Source organism: Oreochromis aureus, linkage group 23 (genome assembly GCF_013358895.1).
Source record: "Oreochromis aureus strain Israel breed Guangdong linkage group 23, ZZ_aureus, whole genome shotgun sequence".
Taxonomy (NCBI): domain Eukaryota; kingdom Metazoa; phylum Chordata; class Actinopteri; order Cichliformes; family Cichlidae; genus Oreochromis; species Oreochromis aureus.
In genome coordinates, this window is record NC_052963.1 from 31,012,641 (window position 1) to 31,037,661 (window position 25,021).

The 25,021-nt window shown below is 40.1% G+C and overlaps 2 protein-coding genes across 5 annotated transcripts; one reads left to right on the plus strand and one right to left on the minus strand.

The window, feature by feature from the left end:
* Positions 1 to 647: 647 nt before the first annotated feature.
* On the plus strand, positions 648 to 7,300 carry akr1a1b (aldo-keto reductase family 1, member A1b (aldehyde reductase)). Of its 3 annotated transcripts, none has more exons than XM_031726678.2 (9): positions 648 to 801; positions 3,806 to 3,901; positions 4,616 to 4,735; positions 4,910 to 5,061; positions 5,346 to 5,541; positions 5,631 to 5,830; positions 6,202 to 6,274; positions 6,367 to 6,453; positions 6,989 to 7,300. In XM_031726678.2, the coding sequence occupies exons 2-9, from the start codon at positions 3,821 to 3,823 to the stop codon at positions 7,052 to 7,054; spliced, it is 975 nt and encodes a 324-aa protein (XP_031582538.1). In that variant the 5' UTR covers positions 648 to 801; positions 3,806 to 3,820; the 3' UTR covers positions 7,055 to 7,300. The 3 variants fall into 3 exon arrangements, with proteins under 3 accessions (XP_031582538.1, XP_039463135.1, XP_031582537.1); XM_039607201.1 differs by lacking the exon at positions 648 to 801 and adding an exon at positions 824 to 936; XM_031726677.2 differs by lacking the exon at positions 648 to 801 and adding an exon at positions 2,442 to 2,601.
* Positions 943 to 21,521, minus strand: c23h19orf44 (chromosome 23 C19orf44 homolog). Of its 2 annotated transcripts, XR_005610324.1 has the most exons (11): positions 21,050 to 21,521; positions 18,319 to 18,486; positions 18,076 to 18,191; positions 17,451 to 17,976; positions 16,630 to 16,999; positions 15,356 to 15,435; positions 12,018 to 12,489; positions 11,197 to 11,286; positions 10,126 to 10,292; positions 9,565 to 9,926; positions 943 to 1,520 (listed from the first exon to the last, which is right to left on the minus strand). XR_005610324.1 is itself a non-coding variant. In XM_031726674.2 (10 exons), exons 1-10 carry the CDS (start codon positions 21,167 to 21,169, stop codon positions 9,837 to 9,839), a joined length of 2,199 nt encoding a protein of 732 aa, XP_031582534.1. In that variant the 5' UTR covers positions 21,170 to 21,521; the 3' UTR covers positions 9,424 to 9,836. The 2 variants fall into 2 exon arrangements, 1 of the variants encoding a protein (XP_031582534.1); XM_031726674.2 differs by lacking the exon at positions 943 to 1,520 and having other exon boundaries at positions 9,424 to 9,926.
* Positions 21,522 to 25,021: the final 3,500 nt, after the last annotated feature.

Sequence of the window (25,021 nt, forward strand, 5' to 3'; positions counted from 1 at the left end):
AGCTCAGTATTTAACATCCTCTGTCCATTGTATCCCTACCCCTCCTCTGCACATGACTCTCTAACTTTGTCTCCAAATTGCTCAGTCTCAACTGTCTCTCGAATGTACTCATGTGTAATCCTGTCCCTCCTGATCACGCCTAAGAAAATCAGGTGAACTGTGGGGCTGTATGAGCAGGGCAAACCCACATTTGACCCACCTGCGTCCCAGGTGGATGTGTCCACACAGAGCCCACAGCAGTTTTGTCCTTTGGGGCACCCATATGGGTTTTTCTTTTAAATCACTGATAAAATATCATACATATTCGTTAATATCCCACTACACAATAATATACTTGGGGACGTCTGAAGGACTTTATTAATTTGTTTATTTATTATTTATAAAAACGACGTAAATGTGGAATGGAATATCGCTTCTTTTGTTCTCTAGAGAATATATCGGATTGATATCCGATATATATTTGCAAAGTAAGCCACTAAAGCTAGTAACCTATTTGAAAGCCCTTAAATTAAGATAATTTCGTTATCCAATAGTTTTTACTTTATTTCAGAGTAGACCTTTTCCCGTTCTGTTACACAGTTTGTGCATTTTTACGTTATTATTATTATTTTTCTGTGAACTACCTTTAGATTCCCCGGAAATGGAAGAATCATCATACCGGAAAAGGAAAACGTCAACAAGATGAGGTGGTGTTTTTGAACATTTAGCAGAAAACAGCACTCTCACAGTGGTCCTACGCTGCAGGAGGACAACCGGAACAGGTCGTTGACTGAAGTCGGCAGCTTTTAAAACCTTGAAACAGTAAGTTGACGAATCAAAGTGAGCACAGAGCCGTGAAGGAGGATTCACGTCATATAATTTTACAGCATGCAGTCACTGAAGTGTCAGCTCCTAAAGCAGACGCTGTGTCGTTTGTGTGTCGGTTTCGGCAGCAGGGTGAGTGTGTGCAGACTTCTACTAAAAACTGACTTTAAAGATAGTAACGCGAGAGAATGTGAGAGTTGGCTTCAATAGAAGCTACAACAGCAGCCGGCTGTTATTTCAACAGAAAGTGTGGCGGCTGCTGTTTTTAACGAGCAGCTGTTACATTCATTTTTTTTTTTCCTGAAGACAATCTCAGCAACAAGCGAAATCACCGAATGACTTCACAACCACAACACTTTATCTAACCGTAGCCCCCTCTTTACTACGTGTAGCATTGTTTGCTAACATCCATCCATCCATCCATTCGCTTCCGCTTATCCTTTCCGGGGTCGCGGGGGGCGCTGGAGCCTATCCCAGCTGTCATAGGGCGAGAGGCGGGGTACACCCTGGACAGGTTGCCAGTCTGTCGCAGGGCCACTGTCCTTGATGTCGAAGGACAGTGAGCGCGAGGACAGTGGTATTGAGGTGTGGCAGGGCGCGTGACTTTCCAGAAAACCAGCTGACTTTCAGGGATTTTTGGAAAGATCTGGAAAATATTGGTGTTTTTGCAGATTGGTCAGTCGAGTTGTAAACCAAATTAACACAGCTTTCCTTTCCTGCAATTAAAAAAGAATGCAGAAGGAAAACAAGTTTAACATACGACATGAAAAAAAGAGCTGTCAGACCTGCTGAAACAGGGCAAAATATACCTCTATAACCATAAAAGTCATTTTCTAATTGTAATGCATTTACTAAAGGTGTTGCAGAAATGAATCAAGGGCATTGAACAAGTAAGAAGATTGTTTTGAACTGAGCTTTCAGCCAAAGGAGGCACGTTTAAGGTTCCCAACCTGACGAGCCCCATGAGGTCCCACAAGATGATTAACAAAAGGGGGGAAAAGGAGAAAAACGGTTATGCCGCATTGTTCTCCGCTCATGCACCTTGTAGGCACCTTGTAGGTGACCACTTTTTTGGAGCCATTTCAGTGGTCATTTGGATATAAAACTGCATGCATGCATTCAACAGCCAAAACAAAGAAACTGCCATTCTTCCCTCTGGAGTCATACTTCTACCATCAATAATGCTCAGTTTTTAGAGTGCCACGTGTCTGTCAAAGAAAGACATCAGGTGCTTAAAAGCTGACATTGACATGGGAACCACAAAGTGTGTGGGCCTGATGTTAGTGAAAGCTACTGATGTCAGTAGATAGATGATAACCAAGAAGTTCACAGATGATTTGTAGATTCTGACTATAAATTGTTTACACCACCCTCTGCCATCTAGTGATCAAGCCTTCAAAGTCTCAAAAGGCACCAGAACTGATGTGGAGTTTTTTTGTTTTTGTTTTTTTTTTAACTTTGTGGCTTCATAGTGTAGTAGTTTACACATTTGCCTAACAAGTGAAACATCCCTAACGGGCACCCAGAAGGAGACACAAATTCCTTTGAAATTGCATAAGACATAAAAAATCTAGTGAATACGGAAGCAGCTGAAAGCAGTTACTATTTATGTCATCAGTGGAAGATGTCTGAGAGGAACGTGGCACAAGCAGATAGTGTTTGTGTTAGGCGGTGCGAGTCAGAGAGGGCGGGTACAGGTGTTTTGGATCAACAGAAACGTAGTTCCTTCTACACGCTGCCACACTGAGCTCATTCACGTCCGGGCTTGCACTACCTACTGACTGATACACATCTATGGTAGGTATTATTAGATTAGATGTGTTTCTATGATGTTCAAAATTAGATGAGAAACAATTTTGCATATATGGGCTTTGTATAATTAATGTTTGTGTGAGTGCACTTTGAGAAATTTCTTTGTATGTTGAATCTCAAATCCAACTCTGAGAAAAATCCTCAAGTTTCTTACTTTCAGGTCTTTTTATTTGAAGTATTGTAATTTCTATATAGTGAGGGGAATGATCACATCCCTCTAGCTCAGGGGTAGGCAACTCCTCGAGTGCCGGTGTCCTGCAGGTTTTAGATGTGTCCTTGATCCAATACAGCTGATTCAAATTGCTAAAAGACCTCATTAACATGTGTCAAGGTTCTCCAGAGTCCTGGTAATGAACTAATCATTTGATTTAGCTGTGTTGACTCAGGGTGATATCTAAAACCTGCAGGACACCGGCACTCGAGGCCTGGAGTTGCCTACCCCTGCTCTAGCTGTTGAAAATGCAAGTCAGCAGCCTTCATTTCCTTTCATGCTTCCTTTTCAGCTTTTCTTTTTTTCCCTTTGGTGCAAAAACAACTTTGGAAATTCTCATACTTTAAGATGTGCAAGCTTTCAATTCAGAAATGTTTTTCATAAGCTGATATTTTTACTCCTGTATACAAACTTAATTCTAGTGTTCTGGCTGCATTCTCATCATGTGATCTTTTGTTTAATCGAAGCTAAATTTTGATATTGATATATCCCTTATAAAGGCTTTGCACAGTCTGTCAATCCATTTGTCAGTCAATATGAGTTTAATTGGATCCTCCTTTTACTAGTTGGACAGTTGCTATACCAGTTTTTCAGCATGGAAACTGTTATTTATATTCATTTGTTTGACTATGATGTTTGGGATATAAAGTATATGGCTCAAGAATCTTATTTGTCCAGCTGTACCTGCTGGACTCATTAATGGTTTGAACTCTGTTTTCAAAGCATTAATTGGTCATTCTACCTGAGAATATCAATAATAATGCTATACTGTGAAACTGTGACATACTGTTGTTACACTGGTCATATATTTACTTTGCTGTCAGTTTCTCCTAAGACCTGTGTTTGTGTGCATCCTTGTCTTTGTCTTCAGTTTATGCAGTAAAAAACTACTGAATGGTGTACACTTCCTACTTTTTCGCAGCCACCTGAGTTGAGCAGATCTCACTGACTGGCTCTTACTCTGCTTTTCTTTTTAAGGTGCTTCTGAGAGGCATGAATGACTTTGCAGTTCTTAACACAGGGCGCAAGATGCCCCTCATTGGACTGGGAACATGGAAGAGTGAGCCTGGAAAGGTAGAAACTGCACTTCTGTCCTCCGGTTTTTAAGCCATTTGAGACTTTCTAATAAAATAAAATGGCGTTGCGTTTATCCCTTTCCCCTTTCCTTCATCTTTAATGTCGCACAATAAAGTTGCACTTTTTTTGTATCCTTAATTAAATTGGCATGTGTAAACTGAGAAGTGCTTTCTGTTTTTTACAAATTCAACTCTGCAGTTCTCTCAGCTTTTTGGATGTTTTTTTACTTGTCTATTTTATTTATTTATTATTGAAAAAAATATTATTTGGGGGAATTTTTTGCCTTTATTTGACAGGCTAGTAGTGAAGAGTAGACAGGAACAAGGGGAAGACACATTATTTTCACCATATATTATTTCAATATATTAGAAATGGAAAAAATACAGTTTATTACATTTAGATTGTCTTACATTTAAACTGATTTTGCCCATAAATTCCTATCAATATGCTTCACTGCCCCCAAGTGGACAATAAATCTTTTGATAAGTTCTAAGCATCCAGTGAACATTATTTTGACCATTATTAGTCTGAGCATGTGTGAATGAAAGTCAAATATAGTATTGTTGTATGTCTGGTAATTGCAGTCCATTTATTTTTCACGTGTTGGTCTGAGAATTTAGCAGATTCGGATGTTAAATTTAGATTTTTTGGTACAAACATTAAGAACGTGTATGGGTACTTACTGAAACTTTGTATATTTATTTCTAACAGGTGAAACAAGCAGTTATTTGGGCACTGGAAGCTGGGTATCGCCACATTGACTGTGCATCCATCTATGGCAATGAGGCTGAGATTGGAGAAGCCCTGCAGGAAAAGCTTGGACCCGAAAAGGTAAAACTGCTTCACTAAACTGTTCAAAGCTCCAGTAAAAACGCACATAAACTGTGTCCCTGAGGGCAACTGATTCTAGACCTGTCCGACTTTACTGACCAGTCAGGTCTACTACAGTCTTTAAAAACAAAAAAAAACAAAGAATTAATATCAATCGTGTTCTCTGTGCTCCAGTCCCTAAGAAGAGAGGATGTGTTCATCACATCCAAGCTGTGGAACAGCAAACACCATCCAGATGATGTCGAGCCAGCCCTCCTGAAGACCCTGAAGGACTTGAAGCTTGAATACCTGGACCTCTACCTCATCCACTGGCCTTACGCCTTTCAGTGAGCTCAGCCTCCACATGGTCCAATAATGAGACAGTTAGCTTATGTTCCCAAAACCACCTTGGTTATATCAAGATAACTGATGGATTGTTGTATATCTTATCTTATGCCAAGTTAATCTGCTCACAGCTTAATAGTTAGATTTTAAAATGATTTTGACAAGAACTATACTACTTCATAAAAAAAAAATGGTTATATAAAAATTATGACATTTCTTAAAAGTTAGTTGATGCTCAAACTGATAAACAAGCCTGTATTTTAAGACCTTCTTGGCTTGCTCCTAGACGAGGAGACGTTCCTTTCCCCAGACAGGAGGATGGCACTTTGCTATATGATGACACAGACTACAAGCTGACCTGGTCTGCCATGGAGAAGCTGGTGGGAAAGGGTCTTGTCCGAGCCATTGGCTTGTCCAACTTCAACAGCAGGCAGATTGATGACATCCTGTCGGTCGCCAGTGTCAAACCAACTGTCCTTCAGGTACAGGATGTTTGTGATGTTGATGATAATAAAAGGTGTTTGTAAAATGCCTGAGGTGACCCTGGTATTGCTTCATTTTTGCTGGACAGGTAGAATGCCACCCCTATCTGGCCCAGGTAGAGCTGCTGGCCCACTGTCGGGATCGGGGCCTGGTGGTGACGGCCTACAGTCCATTGGGGTCTGCTGATCGAGCCTGGAAACATCCGAACGAACCCATCCTGCTGGAGGAGTCTGTGATCTCTTCCCTTGCAGAGAAATATAAAAAGTCTCCAGCTCAGATTCTCCTGAGGTAAATTTATAGATCAGAATATCCGAAAGTATTCTGCATTTTTTTTTTAGCAGAGATCACACTGTGTCTCTGTTTATCTTTGACCTTTTTACATTCCTTGTTTCTTAAGGTTTCCAATTTTAGATTTCAAATGATGCCATCAAAAACACATCTAGATTCAGCTTGTTAGTCTGTAGCTCAGTATGCATCTAAACTGTGTACTGCATGGCACCTTTACTCACATTTGTAGTTTTATAACAGCAAACTAAAGCTAAAAAAGCAGTATACTACTTGTATAAAACTTGTGCTTGATGCTCTGGGCAGAAATGCACACTGGTAAGGTGACGAAATCCTCCAGCAGCTTCACATCAGCACAAATCCTGTATTTCCAGGTGGCAGACACAACGTGGAGTCGTAACAATCCCTAAGAGTGTGACCGAGTCCCGCATCAAAGAAAACATACAGGTGAAGTGAGATTTAAATAAATGTTACATCTTGTGGTCCAGCTACAGTGAGGTATGTTGTGTTATATGTAAAGGGGTTTTTGTTGTTGTCAGGTGTTTGACTTTACCCTTGAAGCAGAAGAAATGAAAAGTATTGGAGCACTGACCAGAGGCTGGCGCTACATCGTACCAATGATAGAAGTAAGTGGACTTTATCAGTACTCTAATAAGTCTTTATGTTGGGACATAACCGCTAAGTAGCTCTTACTGTCTACATCAGCTCTGCATTGATGAGCAGAGACAGAGATGCAACACTGTGCACAACATTTGCGTAAATCTTGTAAATACGAGCTGAAAATAATAAAAATACTATACCTGTCCTATGCTTATGAAGTTGGGGGTGGGTTGAAGTTAGTTTATATTGGATTATGGAGCTCTTATGTGTGATTTGGAAACCTGTAATTTGGAAAATGTTCATTGGATTGGATGAATATTAAATGTTCCATCTCTTTATTGAATATACTAAAGTCATTAAAGAATTAAGTTGGCTCATTTATTTTAAAAATTAATTTATTCAAAGGAGGTGGTTGATTTTTACCAGCTAAGCCATAGCGGAAACTAGATTGGATACGTATTTTCAGACAGTTTTGGTTGAATAGGAAAAAGCAGTTGATGTCAAGAATTAACACATGAACTTGCAAAATGCAAACAAAAAAAGCTAAATGTGTTACTGCAGGTGGAAGGAAAGCGCGTTCCCAGGGATGCCGGACATCCCTTCTACCCTTTCAATGACCCATATTGACAACTCACACTACAGCCTGAATTTGTGCCTTCAACAACCCCATCAACACACCTTCACCTTCCCACATGACTGATAAATGTTCCTGGGTCCTGCCATCGAAGTTTGTCTTTAGATTTTGTTCAATTCTGCACTTGCCGTTAGAGTAATTCAAGTTACTATTGGTGGTGGAGACTGAAAAACTGGTAACTGTAAACACACCGTACTGTATGTGTTAATTTTCTAATAAACATTTTGTTACTTCCCTTGCAAGTGTTTATTTCACTGAATGATTATTGGCTTAAGCTGTCTGTTTAATATTATATCTTAGAAGAAAGTGCTTTTAAGATTGTTTGGTGTGTCCATTTAAACCCATTCATTTCATCTGGTCTACATGACCGCCTCAATCATGCACAAAAAACAACAAGTCTATATAATACAGTCAAGTAATTAATAGTAATTTGTGAATTGTGAGTGCAGTTCTACAAGAAGGCTGACATACACCCAACAACCTGTTTCACAAGCATGAATATGACATCCATGGTTTGCATGGGGCGAGCGTTAAAACCAAATATATCCTGATATAGAAGTAACGAAACTTAAATTTCATTAAAAGTGCAGGCCATGAAACGAACTGCACATAAAAATTAAAGTTGAGAAATGTGCTGTAACTCCATCCCTCTTTTGTTTGTTTTTGTTTTAATTCAGTCTGATGCCTCCATTCTCCACCTATAACTCCAAATCACTGATGGTGTATGAATTCAAAAATTACAGTCTTTGAAAACAGAAGTTGTCTTTTGGTGCATAATTACAGTGGCTTGCAAAAGTATTTGGCCCCCTTGAACTTTTCCACATTTTGTCACATTACAGCCACAAACATGAGTCAGTTTTATTGGAATTCCAGGTGAAAGACCAATACAAAGTGGTGTACACTTGAGAAGTGGAACAAAAATCATACATGATTCCAAACATTTTTTACAAATAAATAACTGAAAAGTGGGGTGTGCGTAATTATTCAGCCCCCTGAGTCAATACTTTGTAGAACCACCTTTTGCTGCAGTTACAGCTGCCAGTCTTTTAGGGTATGTCTCTACCAGCTTTGCACATCTAGAGACTGAAATTCTTGCCCGTTCTTCTTTGCAAAACAGCTCCAGCTCAGTCAGATTAGATGGACAGCATTTGAACAGCAGTTTTCAGATCTTGCCACAGATTCTCGATTGGATTTAGATCTGGACTTTGACTGGGCCATTCTAACACATGGATATGTTTTGTTTTAAACCATCCCATTGTTGCCCTGGCTTTATGTTTAGGGTCGTTGTCCTGCTGGAAGGTGAACCTCCACCCCAGTCTCAAGTCTTTTGCCGACTCCAAGAGGTTTTCTTCCAAGGTTTCCCTGTATTTGGCTCCATCCATCTTCCCATCAACTCTGACCAGCTTCCCTGTCCCTGCTGAAGAGAAGCACCCCCAGAGCATGATGCTGCCACCACCATATTTGACAGTGGGGATGGTGTGTTCAGAGTGATGTGCAGTGGTAGTTTTCCGCCACACATAGGGTTTTGCATTTTGGCCAAAAAGTTCCATTTTGGTCTCATCTGACCAGAGCACCTTCTTCCACATGTTTGCTGTGTCCCCCACATGGCTTGTGGTAAACTGCAAACGGGACTTCTTATGGTTTTCTGTTAACAATGGCTTTCTTCTTGCCACTCTTCAATAAAGGCCAACTTTGTGCAGTGCACGACTAATAGTTGTGCTATGGACAGATTCCCCCACCTGAGCTGTAGATCTCTGCAGCTCGTCCAGAGTCACCATGGGCCTCTTGGCTGCATTTCTGATCAGCGCTCTCCTTGTTCAGCCTGTGAGTTTAGGTGGACGGCCTCGTCTTGGTAGGTTTACAGTTGTGCCATACTCCTTCCATTTCTGAATGATGGCTTGAACAGTGCTCCGTGGGATGTTCAAGGCTTGGGAAATCTTTTTGTAGCCTAAGCCTGCTTTAAATTTCTCAATAACTTTATCCCTGACCTGTCTGGTGTGTTCTTTGGACTTCATGGTGTTGTTGCTCCCAATATTCTCTTAGACAACCTCTGAGGCCGTCACAGGGCAGTTGTGGAGCTGTTTTGCAAAGAAGAATGGGCAAGAATTTCAGTCTCTAGATGTGCAAAGCTGGTAGAGACATACCCTAAAAGACTGGCAGCTGTAATTGCAGCAAAAGGTGGTTCTACAAAGTATTGACTCAGGGGGCTGAATAATTACGCACACCCCACTTTTCAGTTATTTATTTGTAAAAAATGTTTGGAATCATGTATGATTTTCGTTCCACTTCTCACGTGTACACCACTTTGTATTGGTCTTTCACGTGGAATTCCAATGAAATTGATTCATGTTTGTGGCTGTAATGTGACAAAATGTGGAGAAGTTCAAGGGGGCCGAATACTTTTGCAAGCCACTGTAGCTATAAAGGCTATTCAATCTCTCACTTTTGATGAATTTGTCTACCTTCAACATCAGCTTTCAACTTTGCATTCTGTGTTAGTTACCTTAACTTGCAGGTGGCGTGGAGGTGTGCCCATCTTTACATTAGCAGACCACAGCCTGATAATGTCCAGTCCAGTATTTATTAAGAACCTAAAGTGATGGATTTGGCTGCCAGCTCTTCATTTTGACACTTGGTATAAAACTCCATGTAGTGTTTTATGAATAATAAAGTAATTTCCCACTTAGTAGAACAAAAAAGTTTTTAAATGTGTATAAAAAATTGTCTTTAAAAATAAAGACACGATCCAGCTTCTGGTCCTTGCAATCACAGTGGTCACATACAATGGTCGTCTCCGATCTCCTGAAGCACCACCTCTAAAGCTTCCTTCATTGTCAGTTTGGGAGATTTGTGCATGGGGATAAGCTGAAAACAGAGGGGAAAGTTTCACTAAGTCACATTTTGACGGGTATTGTTTTGAAATTACTTTTGTGGAGATGAAAAATAAAAATAATGAGCTGGAAATGAGTATAACAAGTACACTTTAAATGTCTGTTATTTCCATTACTGAGCCAAAAAGCTACAGATGAGTGTTATTCACAGTCAATGCGTGAGTATACTTTACCTTCTTGGTGTCCTCGAGAGTGGTATATTTGTAGTTTGGTGGTTCCAGACTCTGCACCAGGCTGGAGTGCAGGTGGCGGCTGCTTTCAATGAACCGCCTTGTCATGGCAAGCTGCTGTTTTAGCAGTTCATTGAGTGCAAACACAGCTGGATTGAAGGTGCTGATTGCTGATGGAGAACCAAGGGATACACATTGCAGGGTTAAATTGAAATATTTATGAATGTTTAAATGACAGTAACAAAAAATGTCTCAACTATTTATCTGATCTGGAAGGCACTGTCTCCCAGTATATCACCTATAGATGGTGCTACAGTTTCATAAATTTTTTTTAAATGGCCCCACCACAGCCATCAGTATGACTCACTTGAAATTTGCCATCATCCTTGTACAAACCCTAATAATCCCTGAGAATTACCATCTGGATCCAAGTTTAAAAGATTTTGTTATCAGTGTGACAAATCCAAAATTTGACAACTTTCTAGTTCTCTTGACAAAGTGAAGAGTCTCAGTGAAAGTGTGTTTTCAGAGCCGTCTGTTAGTCAATCTGTCAGCAAGATCATGTGGAAAATGCCATCAAAAATCTTATTTTTGAAACATTTTGGAGAAAATCATGATCACTTTTTTTTTAACCAATAAGGAGCATAATTGGCCTGATGTACTAGTACACCCCAGGCTCCTAGTAGATGCACCTATGGTATGGATTTTAAAATACTACATCGTCTTGTTCTCATGTTATTGCATTCATAAGATTTCCTGAAAACTTGACCTTTGACCTTGACTTTGAGATCAAGGTCACTGAGATTCAAACTCATCAAAGATTTTTTGTAGGTGATTCTATGGTATCAATTTGAAAACCCCTACAGGACACCTGCCCGCCTGGCAGGGTGACAACAATACCCGATCAGACTTTTACAGCTGAGGGGTAAAAAAGTGTGTGAAAGAGCAAAATTTTAAACATTGACTATTTGAAGAGCACATATGTGGTAGCAAATAATGAAAAGCAGAATATGTCCTGTTTTAAAATGTTTTTTAAAATTATTTTGTATCTTATTTAGTTTTATTGGTTCTCACCTTCTACCATTTCTGCATTGAGGGTATGAGTGACCACTGGAGAAGGATTTATGTAGGTCATGCTCACCATAGGGTCCACAGCAGGAATATCTGGAAAAAAAAAAAAAAAATTAAAGCTCAGTGCGATAAGACATAAGTTCTAGTTGCCTATTCAGAAAATGGGGACCTCTCTGGTTCACATCGACATACATAATCATGGACTCATTTATATTAGTCCCTGTCAATCAACACCAACGTGAAACAGCTCTCAAGCTTCTCTTCTTTTGTGAAAAGAAGCTTCAGATATTCACTCATGCATTCATCTTAACTTGTATTGATGTCTGCAATTCACTACTTTCGTCACTCTGCCTTCCAATGCTCGCAGGCAACGCAAATGCCAAATGGCTGCTCCCATGACACTTGTTGCATTAAGGATCCAATTTAAAATTCCTACCTACCTACAGAGTATTGCACAGCCAAGTTCACTCTTTATCTCGCTCACTCAAGTCCAACAACCCAAAATTATTCCTAGTTCTCTGCACATGCCTGAGGCCATGGAGCCTGACCTTTGAAATGCTCTGAAGTTTGTGGATTATGTGGACTTTCTAAGTCAGCTTCAGACATATCAGTTTACTCTGGCATTTTAGTTACAGGTTTTTAAAAAAGTAAGTAAGTATTTCTCTTAGACCCAAAGAATAATGCAAGATAAAGTTCAGATTAGCGCCTTCATACAAACAAGATCTCCTTTCACTTAATAAGCTGATGATTTAAAGGAATTTTGGTGAGAAATGGTGGTCTCTCTCACATCTTAGATAGACAAATAATACATGTAGTAGACTAACCTGTTGGCCATGTTGAAGCTAGTCGACCAGAATGGGTCTGTACTGCAGTTTCTTTTAAAACCTTTCTGGCTGAAGTATGTCTCCTCGACTGTTGATATGAAGCCTGGCCCTCATGTAATAATGAGGATCTGGAGTCCTCACTTCTGCCTTGGCTGTTTGACTTGGAAGTGTGACTGCGATCTGAGGTCCGTGAGGTGGAGGAATGACTTGCTTCTGAGAAAGCTCTCGAATAATCATCTTCTGTCCTCCCATGAGACATGTCTGAATCCAAACCCCCATCTCTGACTTCTGACATCACCTTCTCTTCACCTCCATTTCTTTGCAGATCCTCTGACACTTGACTGGCACTGTAATCTGGCTCTGTTTTGCTCTCACTCTCAAAGTCACTTTGGTAATCCAGCAGCTCGTCTTGTTGCTGTTCCTCCTCGTGTAGCTGCTGCTTTCTGTCTGGAGATCCTGGAACAGGGCTACCCTGTTTCATGAAAGCAAAGATATCAGTCTAGGGAGTCCTTCAGAGAATTTAGAGGTCTCAGACAAAGGGTCCCCTGAAGAATATTATAAGTATACTAACAATCAGCCTTCACCTGCATGCAAGGAAATTTGACAAACACAAAAAATTGCGGTAAACAGTTGCTTTCTCCAGCTGAAGAGTATCTCAAAATGTAAGTTCATCCTCTCAAGAATAGGAGCATTACTACTGCCCCATTAATCTCCTTGAGACAGGATAACTATAATTCGCTGTATATATCTCAGCAGAACAGCTGTCAGTTGGTTCACCTCCTTCAATTAAAGTCTGTAAACTGGACCACTCAACAGTATTTGTGTTGTTAGTATTTATGGAGCATTTCTACTTTTTCTACTTTCGCACTTTATACAACATGTCTCATCAACTCATTTACACCAGCATGTTTTCTATGCCTAACTGCTTCTATCTAACATTCACACATCCACTCAAATTGCGGTTCAGTATCTTGCCCAAGGATACTTTGGCATGCAGACTGCAGCAGCCAGGGATCGAACCACCAACCTTCTGATTGGTGGATGACCTGCTCTACTTGCTCTGAGCTACAGCCACCCCACTAATAATAATACAGGTAATAATACGGCTTGGTGTGCGGTACAACACAACAAGAAGTTTGTGCTCTAGTGTAGGTGACTGAACTTTCTAGCACAGCTAATTAGTGTGGTTATTTAGCACTAATTAGCAGATACATCTAGAATATAGAGTGAATCTGTTTGATTCCCTCTATATAAATGTATCTTATGATATAGGTTTATTGTATAGGATAGCGTTGTTAAAAAAGTTACAAATGCTAATGTTATACTCAGTCTACTTAAAACGTAAAAATGTGTTGGCCTCACTCTTCAGTCCAGGAAGCAACATTTATATCATCTATGTTTGGACTCATGCAGTCTACAGATGTAACTACCTTATCAAGCTTGCTTATTTGACAACAAGTTTCATTTAAATATTGACTCTTCTTGCTATTAAAAACCACAAAAAAAATTAAACTAAAAGTGACTCAAAATGTGGAGTCTAACACCAACTGTAACGTCGTCTACAGCCATCTTTTATAATAGAGTCTATGGCTGGCACCTCCTCTACTCCTAGGTTTTTTAGATTAGCTTCTTTTCCCAACAAGTCATTAGGCAATTTAGCAATCTGCAGACAGATAAGAATTTCTTCTGCGCTCCCACTGGTATCAAAGCTGTTTTATTTCTTTATGCACTTCAGACATTTCTATACTTCAGTTAACAAAAGCAAATCGAATCAGGGCTGATCTCAGTCTGACCTCATTTCTGTGGGCCTCTTAGAATTCAAACTTAGTCAAAGGCTCATTTTTCCACTGCCACAGTGGAATAAAATTTCTATTTCTATTTAGTTTATTTCTATTTAGTTTATTCTAATAAATCTTTAGAACCTTTTTTGACAATTTTAGAGCAGAGAAAGTATCATATTTAGGATATGGCAGAAAACAAACTTATAATCATATCCCCTAGGATCCTAAATATCACATGTAAATATCCAGATTACTGCACATATGTGTTTTAATGCTTGTGGTTATTAATGTGAGGCTTTAACACATGGCTGCTTTATGATGTAAGATTTTTTGGTTCCATTATTAATGCAAATTTCAGTGCACCACGCCAAGGAGAAAATGTCCTTGTGGACAGAATTTAGAGTCTCCAGCATTAATATCAGTGGCGTTACATTAATTTCAGGGTGTTGCTTATCATTCATCACTATCACAGACTCAAGGTGAGGATACAACTTTGCATACATACAGTTATTATCTTTTTCTGATTAGGATTTATTTAGTGTGTGCACTGTGGAATAATGTTTGCACATAACATCAGGAACCTGTGATTAATACCTGAGTCACAGCACCTTGCGCTTTCTTTCTCACTGTTTAATGTCGTAAGGAACATCAGGCAGTCAGTGGAAGACTCTTAAAAATCACATTAAGAGCAATTTAAAATATTTCTTCCTTTTCTTTGACACTACTCCAGCTGGTGGCTCCCTAGGTGGCCAGCTTAATCATTGCTGCTCTTTGTCTGTGGCAGCAGCAGTCCCAACCCAACAGCAGACAAAGTAAGCAACAGCTAGGGATCATAGTGAAGCATTTAGCAGCCAACTACCTGGATGTTCCATTTGGAGCTGATGAAGACCAAATCAGAATTATAATAATTTTAACTGCAACAATTATGTCTTGTGGTCCAAAACACACCTGTTTCCCCATATCTGAAAAGATTATATTTTGATGATGTGTTCAAAGCTTGTTTTGACTTTGTGTAGAACATGTTTTCATAGATATAATGAGTGCAATTCAACAAATATTTCTTTTAAAGTGCACCTGCTATGCTCTTTTCTTTCATGCATTTACCATTAAAGTGGATGACATTCATTTTAAAAATGCTCAAAGTTTAGTTAGGTCATATGTGCAAGTCATCTGTGCGGACCAAAAACTCAAGTGTAGTCTGATATGGTCATCTCTGGCACACGACTCTGTGTGGAAGAAGCCCAAGCCACCTACTGCTCAAATCATGAGTTTATGAGGGGTAGCCAGTCAGAGCAGAGTTGGTTGAATGGTTTTTTTCAGACTGAGTATGAACAGAGGGGGCTGCACCAAAGCAGAGAGATGATGAGTCGAAGATAAATATGGATTATTTTGAACTCTGAATCATGCAAAGCTCCTCTGGCAGAGTTCAAGAATAAAAATATGGTGCTATAAATGACACTAATAGGTCCTCTTTAAATTATGCTACACTGAATGGCAAACTTTCTCCTTTCTTCTTCACTTTATACTTGTTTGGAACTAATTCCTGTCATTTCCCACCTGTTTTCTTGGCGTTTCTGCAGTAAATTCAAGGCGAGCAGGTGCAAGGTCATCCAGTGTCATCACATTAATCTTGAAGTCTGCAGAAACATAAAACCACAATGACAGAATTCAGAGTGTATATTCATGTAGCCGACTATAACATGTTACTCAGTTTATAACTGCTAGCAGTGCAATGCATAGGACTACAAAAAGACACTAAAAACACCTGATGATTAAAAACTGAAAACTGAATATTGAAAGAGGCTAACTTGTAAATTGAGACAATCTCATAACACTGGTTTATTTGACAAACTGGGACATATCGGAGTCTATTACAATGCACGTCAGGGTACTAGAAATAAAGCTCAGGTCACTATGACTGCCAGTAGCATACTGCTCCAACAGTATCAATTACTGGTAAAAGTACATTTATTATGAATATTATCAATATGTCTTTGGGCCTAGAAGTTGTACCTTCCATGTGGTAATGACAGGGACGCTAGATCACAGTTATTTGTACTTTTACACAGCACTTCACTAAATAAGAATCGTTAAAAAAGATCTATACATACATAATTTTAAAACAGAATATCCCAAAACACAGATAGTCTAAACTAAGTTAATTCTTTGCACGTTAAACTGTAGTAATTAAAAAACAAACAAACTGTGTTTTGAGGGAATGACTGATGATGCTGCAAATATGGACATGCTTGAAAGATGGATGGCTTAACTAATACTTGTGTTTGCCATTGTGCATCAGAAAATAAAATCTATTCTTTTCCTGTTGTTATCAAATTAATCCACTATCAAATACAGCAGCTTGTTAAAACTCACAGTGGCTCGATACAATAAAAAGGTTCTCGAGACACTGATAATACAGGCTTTATTCCCCTTTTTCCCTCTGAAAGCACAAAAGTTGTGTTTTCTGCATTCATGAAAAGCTTTCCAAGAACTGCCAAACAAATTAGATTCATCCTGTGAGTTCATTTTGTCATTAATGATTTTACTTCAAGTATAACATTACTTCATTATTGAACAGAAGAATGACCACACTGTAACCTTCTCTTTTACATGAGCAGTAATGAGACGTTCATTTGGACATTAGTGATTTTATTTCAGATATAAAGTCATTAATGTACAAAGGAATGAGCACCATGTTGCCCTCTCTTTCCTAGGAGTGATCAATACATCATACTCCTAGATTGCTATTAATAGTTAAACACAAAGAACACAGCTGAGTCCAATCAACTCTTGAACACTAGGACTAAATGCATTTGATGAGCACCTCTCACCTTCAGAAGAAACTGAACTCATCTCACTGTGTGGGCGTTCAGATCCCGTCTCCACGGGGAAAAGCTCGTCCAGAGAGAGCACTTCACTGCGTCCTGAGAGGGAGGACAGGGAACGCTGTGGGCTTTCTGGCCTATAGGAGGTGCCCGGTCTTTCTGGAGGATGTGGGGAGGAGACACGGGGTGGAGAGGGAGAAGAAGAGAGCACAGAGGGGCTGAAGCGGGCCTGAGCATGGCCAGTGAATCGGAAAGGAGAACTCCGGTTAGAAGGAGAAGCAGAGGAGCGAGGTGGCGCTGTGTTGGAGGGTGGCGAAGGAATTACTTCGGCAGTAAGTGGAGCGGAGTGAACTTCATGACTGCTTTTGAGGAATACCTGTATGAGTAGAAAGCACAGCTGCTTTGAGCTGATAAAACTGTGTCTCTGAGCCATCAAAGTGAAAATGTTATCAGGTTCTCACTCTGTCTAACCCTTAAAGCTGCAGATTACAGGAAAACGTCCTGATGGCTTAACCACGTACATGTCTGGCATGATTAACAACCACTGTGTGAATGTGGTTTGTCATTATTTCCACAATGAAAGTCTGTCATGCATAAAAGTCTGTCTATTATGTTAAGATGATTTAGCTCTGCCTGCGTAATCATTCAATTTAGACAATTTCCAATTTCCTGTAATAAACAACTTGTTCTTTTATTAATACTGGGTTCAAAATTTTTCTTTTTCTTTTTCTTATTAAAACTGTTTTCATGCCTATCAGAATGATGCTGTTAGTTAATAGGCTGTAAGTAATGAGAGTGAACCAAGCAAAAAAACTGCCCAAGTGTACCTTATCTGACTTTTTCATGGAGGAAGGTCTCCCAGGTCTTAAGAAGCTATAGTCTGTTGAGTCCATCGAGTCTCCAAGCAGTTTCTTCATGTCTTCTTCATCACTTTCCAGACTGACACCACTCGTTAGTTTAACTGACTTTGTCTCCAAACGCTCTGAAGATGCTACACGATCTGCTGCTCTGGACCTGACTCTCACACTAACATCTACGCTTTTTGGAGCCATAGTAGGAGATGTATTAGTGTTCTCAAGAGCTCCAGCTGCTTTCTTCTTAAGGAAACGGGCTCCCCTTGGGCTCTGGTCACTGCTAGACTGTACAGACTGTTGCACAGATGTCTCTGGGGTTTGGATGACTCTTGCTGGTGCTGATGATGACACTCCCAAATCCGAAGTCAGAATGAGGGCAGATTTTGTCTCCTGTCTGGCCTGTTCCTGCGCCTGCTTGCGGCTCCGGATGCGACTCTCAATTTCAGCCAGTCTAGTCAAGGACGGAGTCTGAGTGGTACGCCGCGAAGATGGTGCATATCTGACCAGAGATATTAAAATAGGTAACTTCACATCAGAAAACGTTTTATTCTTTCTACTGTGCAAATTAATAACCAAAGTTTTATATGCTGAATCTTACCTTGATTCAGATTGAGGGTGCATTTGGTCCCTGGGTGACTGGCTGCTGTTTGTTGGTGGTGGAGCCTTCTTCAAAAACCTGCTTCCTCCTCCCAGAGAGCTCTGCGGCCTGAGACCCTAACCAAAAAATAATAAATAAATAAATAAATAATCTATACAATTCATGTCAAGTTGAATTTACTGGGTTCAACAACACTAATGTGTAGTCTTCCATTATTGAGATACAGCAACAATTAGCAGTTACCTTGTTTGAATCCAGTTCTTTTCCATGGTTCTTTTCAGCATCCGTAGCTTTAAAATCCCCTCCAGACTCAGGAGCTGAACTGACTGAGGACAAGTCGCTCAGATCTGAGAATAACTTGTGTGTTTTTGGGGAAGCAGATCTGGGTTTGAAAGATTCACCCACAGAAACCTACAAAGAAACAGATTATATTTATGTAAGAAGTGCTTTAAGATGTAATTATTGTAGTACCTCATTCTGCTCTTACATGTGAATTATGCTTCAGAGTCACAACGACTTGAATGACATCTGTATCAAACGTCACTCTGAATCTCACTATGGGAAGCAACTTCTGGCATGACCAATCATGGATGCTCCAGTGCCACCACATCTGTCTAAGACAGACCGATCACTTGAAGGATATGGGGTCCCCTGACCCCACACCAAGCATTCTCATTTTCTACCCCATACTCATAAGAGCTCCTCAGCAGTCCTGGACCAGGATAATTCAATTAATCTGTTTATTGACACAGCCATTAAAGTAGTCCGAATGTGGGTTTTACTGGTTTTCAGGAACATCTTTTACAATGTAATTATATATTTTTGTCAAGGAAATATATTGTTATAATATCAGCTGTTGTGTTGCTGCAAACTGCAGGTTAAAAAAAACTAGCTAGACAAGTAGCTTGTGGCTATTACTAGTTGTCAGATCTAAGCTTTAGTAATCATGGATATTGGATCCTTTCAGGGTAACGCCAGTGGCGGCAAGGTTAAGGATGTCGTGTCCCAGCCTTGCCCAGGCGTTACCTATTTTCCCTTGACCATCTCGGAGAAAAACCCCCATCCCCTCTGCATTGCCTGTATGGCCATCAAGCATGCCCAGGCGTCACTAGCAGACTCTAACTCCTGTGTAATTCCCAGCAGAATCCGAGAGTGGCGTTTGTGAAAAAAGCCAACTCAGCTAATGCTTGCTGGCGGGTGACATGGTCGAGGACCCAGTCAGAGATGAAAATGAGGAAAATGAAAGGGATGCCATTCTCCCTTCTGCCCAGGCATCGTGGCCTGGCAGCTCCATCGGCGGGAAAACTCAGCCCACTCCATCTCCCTGTGAGGTCAATCGTAATGAGATGTGTAAGCACGCGACAGCCAGGCTGTCCATTAGCTGGAATGCAGCGCAGGATGTCAGAATTTCAGGGGGGAGGAGAGGGATCTGTAAGACAGAAAAATATTGCCCACTCGCCAGGCACCCACCAAGCAGCTCATGACTGCTGTCCCAGTGTGTATAAAGAAGATGAGCCATTACTAAACATTTTCTTGAAATTTTGGGGGTCACTTTTTAGGGTGGAGCAGTCAGTGGCATTTCATCTCTATCCGAACAGACGTCCACTTGTGTCGGTGGGACCAATCCTTCCAGGTAAGATGGAGTATTTCACAGCCTCCATGTACCAAAAGGTTTATAAATCAGAAGCGCAGGCAATATAAAATCTGAACGTGGTCATCCTGCTCTCAGCCTACCAAGCTGAGCTGTTTCAGGACATGGGCCCCCTGCTGGATAAGGGTACCCCAAGGCTCAATCTCTCCAGCCTTCCTGGCCAAGATAAGAAGGTCATTAGGAATTCTCCGTATAAGCCATCACAAGCTAGGGGATCGTTTGAGGAGGCAGTAACTGCTATGCAGCAGGCTAGCGACCTGAGGAAGAAGCAGGGTAAAGCTTTTGACCTCTGGCTTCCCCATAAAACCACGCCACGCCAGCCTCCGCCTACCTGCCCAGGCTTCGCAGCAAGAGGATGTAAATTAGGCTTCAAAGGTCCTACTTAGCCACCGAAGCAGCAGGTGTCTCACCAGCAGCGTCCATCCAGACAGAGTGAGAAGGCATCATACCTTTAATACGAATACTATATAATGCATTGTTTACAGATAGATACATACATACATAGAATAAAGCTGGTCTTTAGGAAAGATTAAAGATTCCATCAAAATATGAAAGACTTAAAATTACACAAATCATATAATTATTTAAAGAGCTCAAACGCACTTATAGTATCTCACAAGAAATACTTCTTTAGAAAGCTTAAATGGAAAATCTGCTGGTAAATAACTACAAGAGCACCACTGAGAATGTCACATTAAAGTGTTGCTATTGAAAGGAAGGACCTGCATCACGTGGTAAGCACAGCTCAGTGGGACAAAACTCCTGGACCTGAACAGCAGCAGAACAGACAACTGAGAATGAGGGCCAGGAGTGAAAATACCACCCACCGTGTTCACAGCCTGTTTGAACCACTGCTGTAAAGTAGTATCAACAAGCTGAGATACAACTTCTTTCCAAGAGTTTTGGCCTCTATGACACTCCATTTTTCTGCCCCATTAAAGCACTGGTAACAAGGAGTAGAACTACACCCATACAATCTGCAATTTACATACATACCGCCCTCAGAGATAAGAACTGCAATGCAAAGCCACTTTAAAACCTCTATTTGATGATTTTCATTAAAATTATACATTTTTATCTAGATTTAACTTAATTGTTATTTATATGAAAAATTTCATTGCATCTGAGTAAAGTTACAATAAAGATTCTGATATTATTTGTACCAAAAGTAACGCAAGAAAACAAATTAAATCATTTCATCGCTTTTAACTATAATGCTGAAGAATTTCAAAATTAATTTTACCACAGACAAGGTAACTTTCCCGTGTAAGAACAAACAGCTCTTAAAAAGGGGGGGACAGCTAAAGAAAACTCGGTACATACCCGTGTTTTGGATGAGGACTCTTGCCTGGAGCCCTGAGTGTCTCCTCCGTTGCTCCTCTTTGCGGATAGCAACGCCTGAGCTCGATCCACAGCGGAGCTTCGGCCACCTTGTTTCCACATTTTTAAAACAGTCACTTTCTGGCAAACTGCTCCTTCGATACAGTTCGATATGTAATATCATGTAATATTTTGTACGCCATTTCCACAGTTGCTAACCCATGTTGGGCACCATTTATCCTGCATACGAGAGACTACTGTTGACTAGCAAGTAGCTAAAGCTAAAACTTCAAACTGCACAAAGAAAATTCGACATAGACTCATTTAGATGCATTTCCTGTCAGTATAGTTAATTATCAATTATGCAAAATTCAGAAGTTCCCAATTAAACTACATTGTTTCCATATCCCACGTACTACGTAAACATAAACGAGTATGAGTTAGAAGCGTCTGTTGTTTCCATGGAAGAGCTTCCGCCTCCGTCTTCTTCTTCTCGGTAGTAAGAAAGTTTTCCTTGGAGCGCCACCTACAGTTCAGTACAGAAGCTACGTGTACGTGTCCTACATGTGCACCGTTATGTCTTTTTTTTCATTCAGTCCATTTTTATCTCTGTATGTTAGTCAAAATTAAATCTAAGCTTTGCTATTTTATGTTTACTTTAAATATATTTAAAGCTATTAGGCTGCTATGTTTTGTTCATTATCAAAGTACGTTCATAATTTGCGATCTATTCTGTTTATACCTCTGTCTCCAAGCATGCGCCCATTTCCCTCCATTCCCTCCATTCCACATTAGTATTGTTTTGTTGGTAATAATAGTAAGTTAAACTATTTTAGTTATTATTCTATCATTCCACAAATACTACAAAAAATCATGGTGGAATGGCAAGAAAATGCAAAATGGAAATAGTAATATATGTTAAACAGACTGTAGAGGTAACCCTGGCCCTGTGCGATCCAGCAGGTAAATGTGAGTCTTTATGATGAGCATGTTTAATTTGACACGCGCTGATTTTAAAACATGTGATAGCAGAGGATGGTTTCGATCCATCGACCTCTGGGTTATGGGCCCAGCACGCTTCCGCTGCGCCACTCTGCTACGAAGGTGGCGTTCAGATAAACCCATATTAACAGGCTGAAGTATAGTGTGTAATCTGAATTGCTGTTAATTAAGAATATTTATAGTCTCTCTGTCTATATATATATGATTACATATTTTCGCTGCTAATATGAATAATAGAATTTTATTTTTTTTACATCGTGCTCTTATGTCAGAGTTTTCAAGCAGTCAATAGCAGCAAGACAAAGACAAAAAAAATCGTTAACAACTGCTTTGTGTTTATTGCGTTTCTACTGCTTAAATGTTGTGAGGCGACTATCAGAAGTTTTGAGATCATCTTTTTTGTATTGTGAGACAAAGGAGCAATTTAAAAGGAATTCAAGAAAATGCACGCATTTTTCTATTCTAGAATATTTCGGAATAGCTTCACAGATGCTGCTGAATTGTGCAAATAAACTAAACAAACAGACCGATATATGAAGTACCTGCATCTGGCTGCCTGCAGAGGTTCAGTGCAGATGACACTAAGATGCTCCAGGTTTTTCATTCTTTTTTTTTTTTGCCTTCTTCTGGCTTCACATCCCGGAGATAAACAAAGTCTGTCTTTTTCACTTTTTTCCGCCCTGTGTCAGATTGTGGCAACATAAAAGTCAGACAGTCGCCTGGTGTGACAGAGCTATTAAAAGCTGCTTGGATCCTGCAGAGACCGGTGACTGGCAAAGTGAGTGTCTCAGAGTTCTGTGTTTGCAGCTGTGTGTAACATCAGTGACCTTGTTTAGCAGTTCTTGGTCTTCAATAAGCTGACAGGAAATGCTGTTTCTAGGTCCCGCGCAGGGCTGGAGTCACCAATGGCCCTGTCCTTGGAGCTGTTTTGTATTATTGAGTTTATGTTGCTCTTTCATGCCCTTGTGCCAGGCTAGTTCTGCATGCACCCAGTCATCATTATTTATTGTCAGCCTGTGTGCTAAGAAATCACCTGTTATTGTATCAGGCTGCTGATTCTTTAGTGACAAAACAGAATCCCCTTCAGGACATTTTGTTTCCCGTGAGGAAGCTCAAATCAAGCCTTCGATATTGTTTTCGAGTTTCAACATCATGGGGGTGTTCCATAATTTAAAAAAAGAAAGAAAGAAAGAAATGGTTTTCAGTCACACTAGCAGCTCTGTGAGACCGGGCATAGTCCCAGCAGTGAATCTAGCATGATAACATACAGATTAGACAAATGGGAATGTCATTTGTTTTTCAGGTATTTTGTCGTAAACAAAATCACTGGACAAATTGAATTTCTGACCTGATGATAGTGCTAGACAACGAAGGAGATGAGATATTGTTACAGTGCCAAAAGAATCCACAATATACATAAAATCAATTTGATTTCAGTCAGCACTTCTGCACTCAAAAGACTATATTTTATATCTGATCTGCAGTGATCTATATTTGGAAATGGTTTATGCAGAGACTTACAGAGAGCACAGCTGTTTCTGGATAATAGAGTCTATCTTTGTATGCTCACAGAAGCAAGACAACAGAGCCAAGCAGGCAGGAGTGATGACAGATTTGACCTTAGTGAAGTGAGTACATACATTAAAAGGAGGATCTGGGGTAAAGGTGGGTTTTAAAGTGGGTTGCCGATACAGCATAACAGCATTGTAGGCTAAAGAGTTAAAAATATCACACCCTATATGAGCCTATAATTACCAGCTGTTTAGAAGGGAATTATGTGACATAGCACTGAAGTGAACTGCTGAGATTGCAGTTGAATGTCGCCATATAATTTGCTGGTGAGCTCAGGTAAGGTCAACACCTCTTGTTCTTCGGTCCTTAAACCATTTCTAAGCAGTTTTTGCAAGTGTGGCTTAGAGAGGCCTACGTTTGCGGTGTGCTGGTGTCTTGATGGTGGGGGTTGTCCTTAGGTCTGTAACAATGCTTGACTCAGCTGTGAAAAACTGGAGGAAAAAAGGACCCTACATTTGCTTTTTAATTCCAGTTTATATCAGCAGTGTCTTTCTTATTAATGTGGCTCTATCTGCCTCTATGGTTATGATAACTTTTCCCTCACTGTCTCTGTTGTGAAGATTCAGAGAAATGAGGTGTCCAAACAAACAGAAATCTCTCCGGAGTTTTGTGGAAAAAAAAAAGATTTATATATTAAATATCGAAAATCGTCTGTTTGTTGTCAAATGTGAATTTAAGTAAACAAAGAAACGTGCAAATTCCTGAACACTGCAAAAGCTGGAGCTCTCCGCCTAATCGCCTACATGTTCGCCATTCCCCGTGTTTGTATATGAAAGATCTTAACGATCGAGATGCAGAGCACATAAAATTGCTTTTTACTTAATGTCATACCAACGTAGTTTATGTGTGGCATGTAAAGAGGTGAGTACTCCACATAGGTGATTCTTGAGAGATCAAACACCAGTTTTGGGATGCCAGTGTTCAAGGCGCTAAGTCAGTAGCTGGACTTCTACGGCTTGAGTTTCTCTCTTATCACAATGTAGAGATTTTTCTAACTCTTGTTCCCACTCAGCAGTTCATTGAGCTGAGCTGAGTTTCAGGCTGACAGAACCACAGTAATTAAAAGCAAGTAATGCTACTGATTAACTCACATCAGTCCCTGTGACTGATATTACCCCTGCTCTACAGTTGAGCTGTTCTCGGTACTTAGATTGGTTGAATCCCATTGCATAAGCAGACTGAGAACACACAAAACTGATGCAGCACACAGGTGGAAGACTTTTTTCACCCTGTAATTCTGCCTACACATGTCCTTCTATGCGTTATTACAGTTAGCAAAGTCACTGTTTATGTCTAAAAGGCCACACCTTTTATAACCTCAATCAAAGAATGGCCGTCAGGACAAAACAGAACTTGCTGTTGGAAAGTGTTTGTGATGATGGGATACCTATATCACTGAAA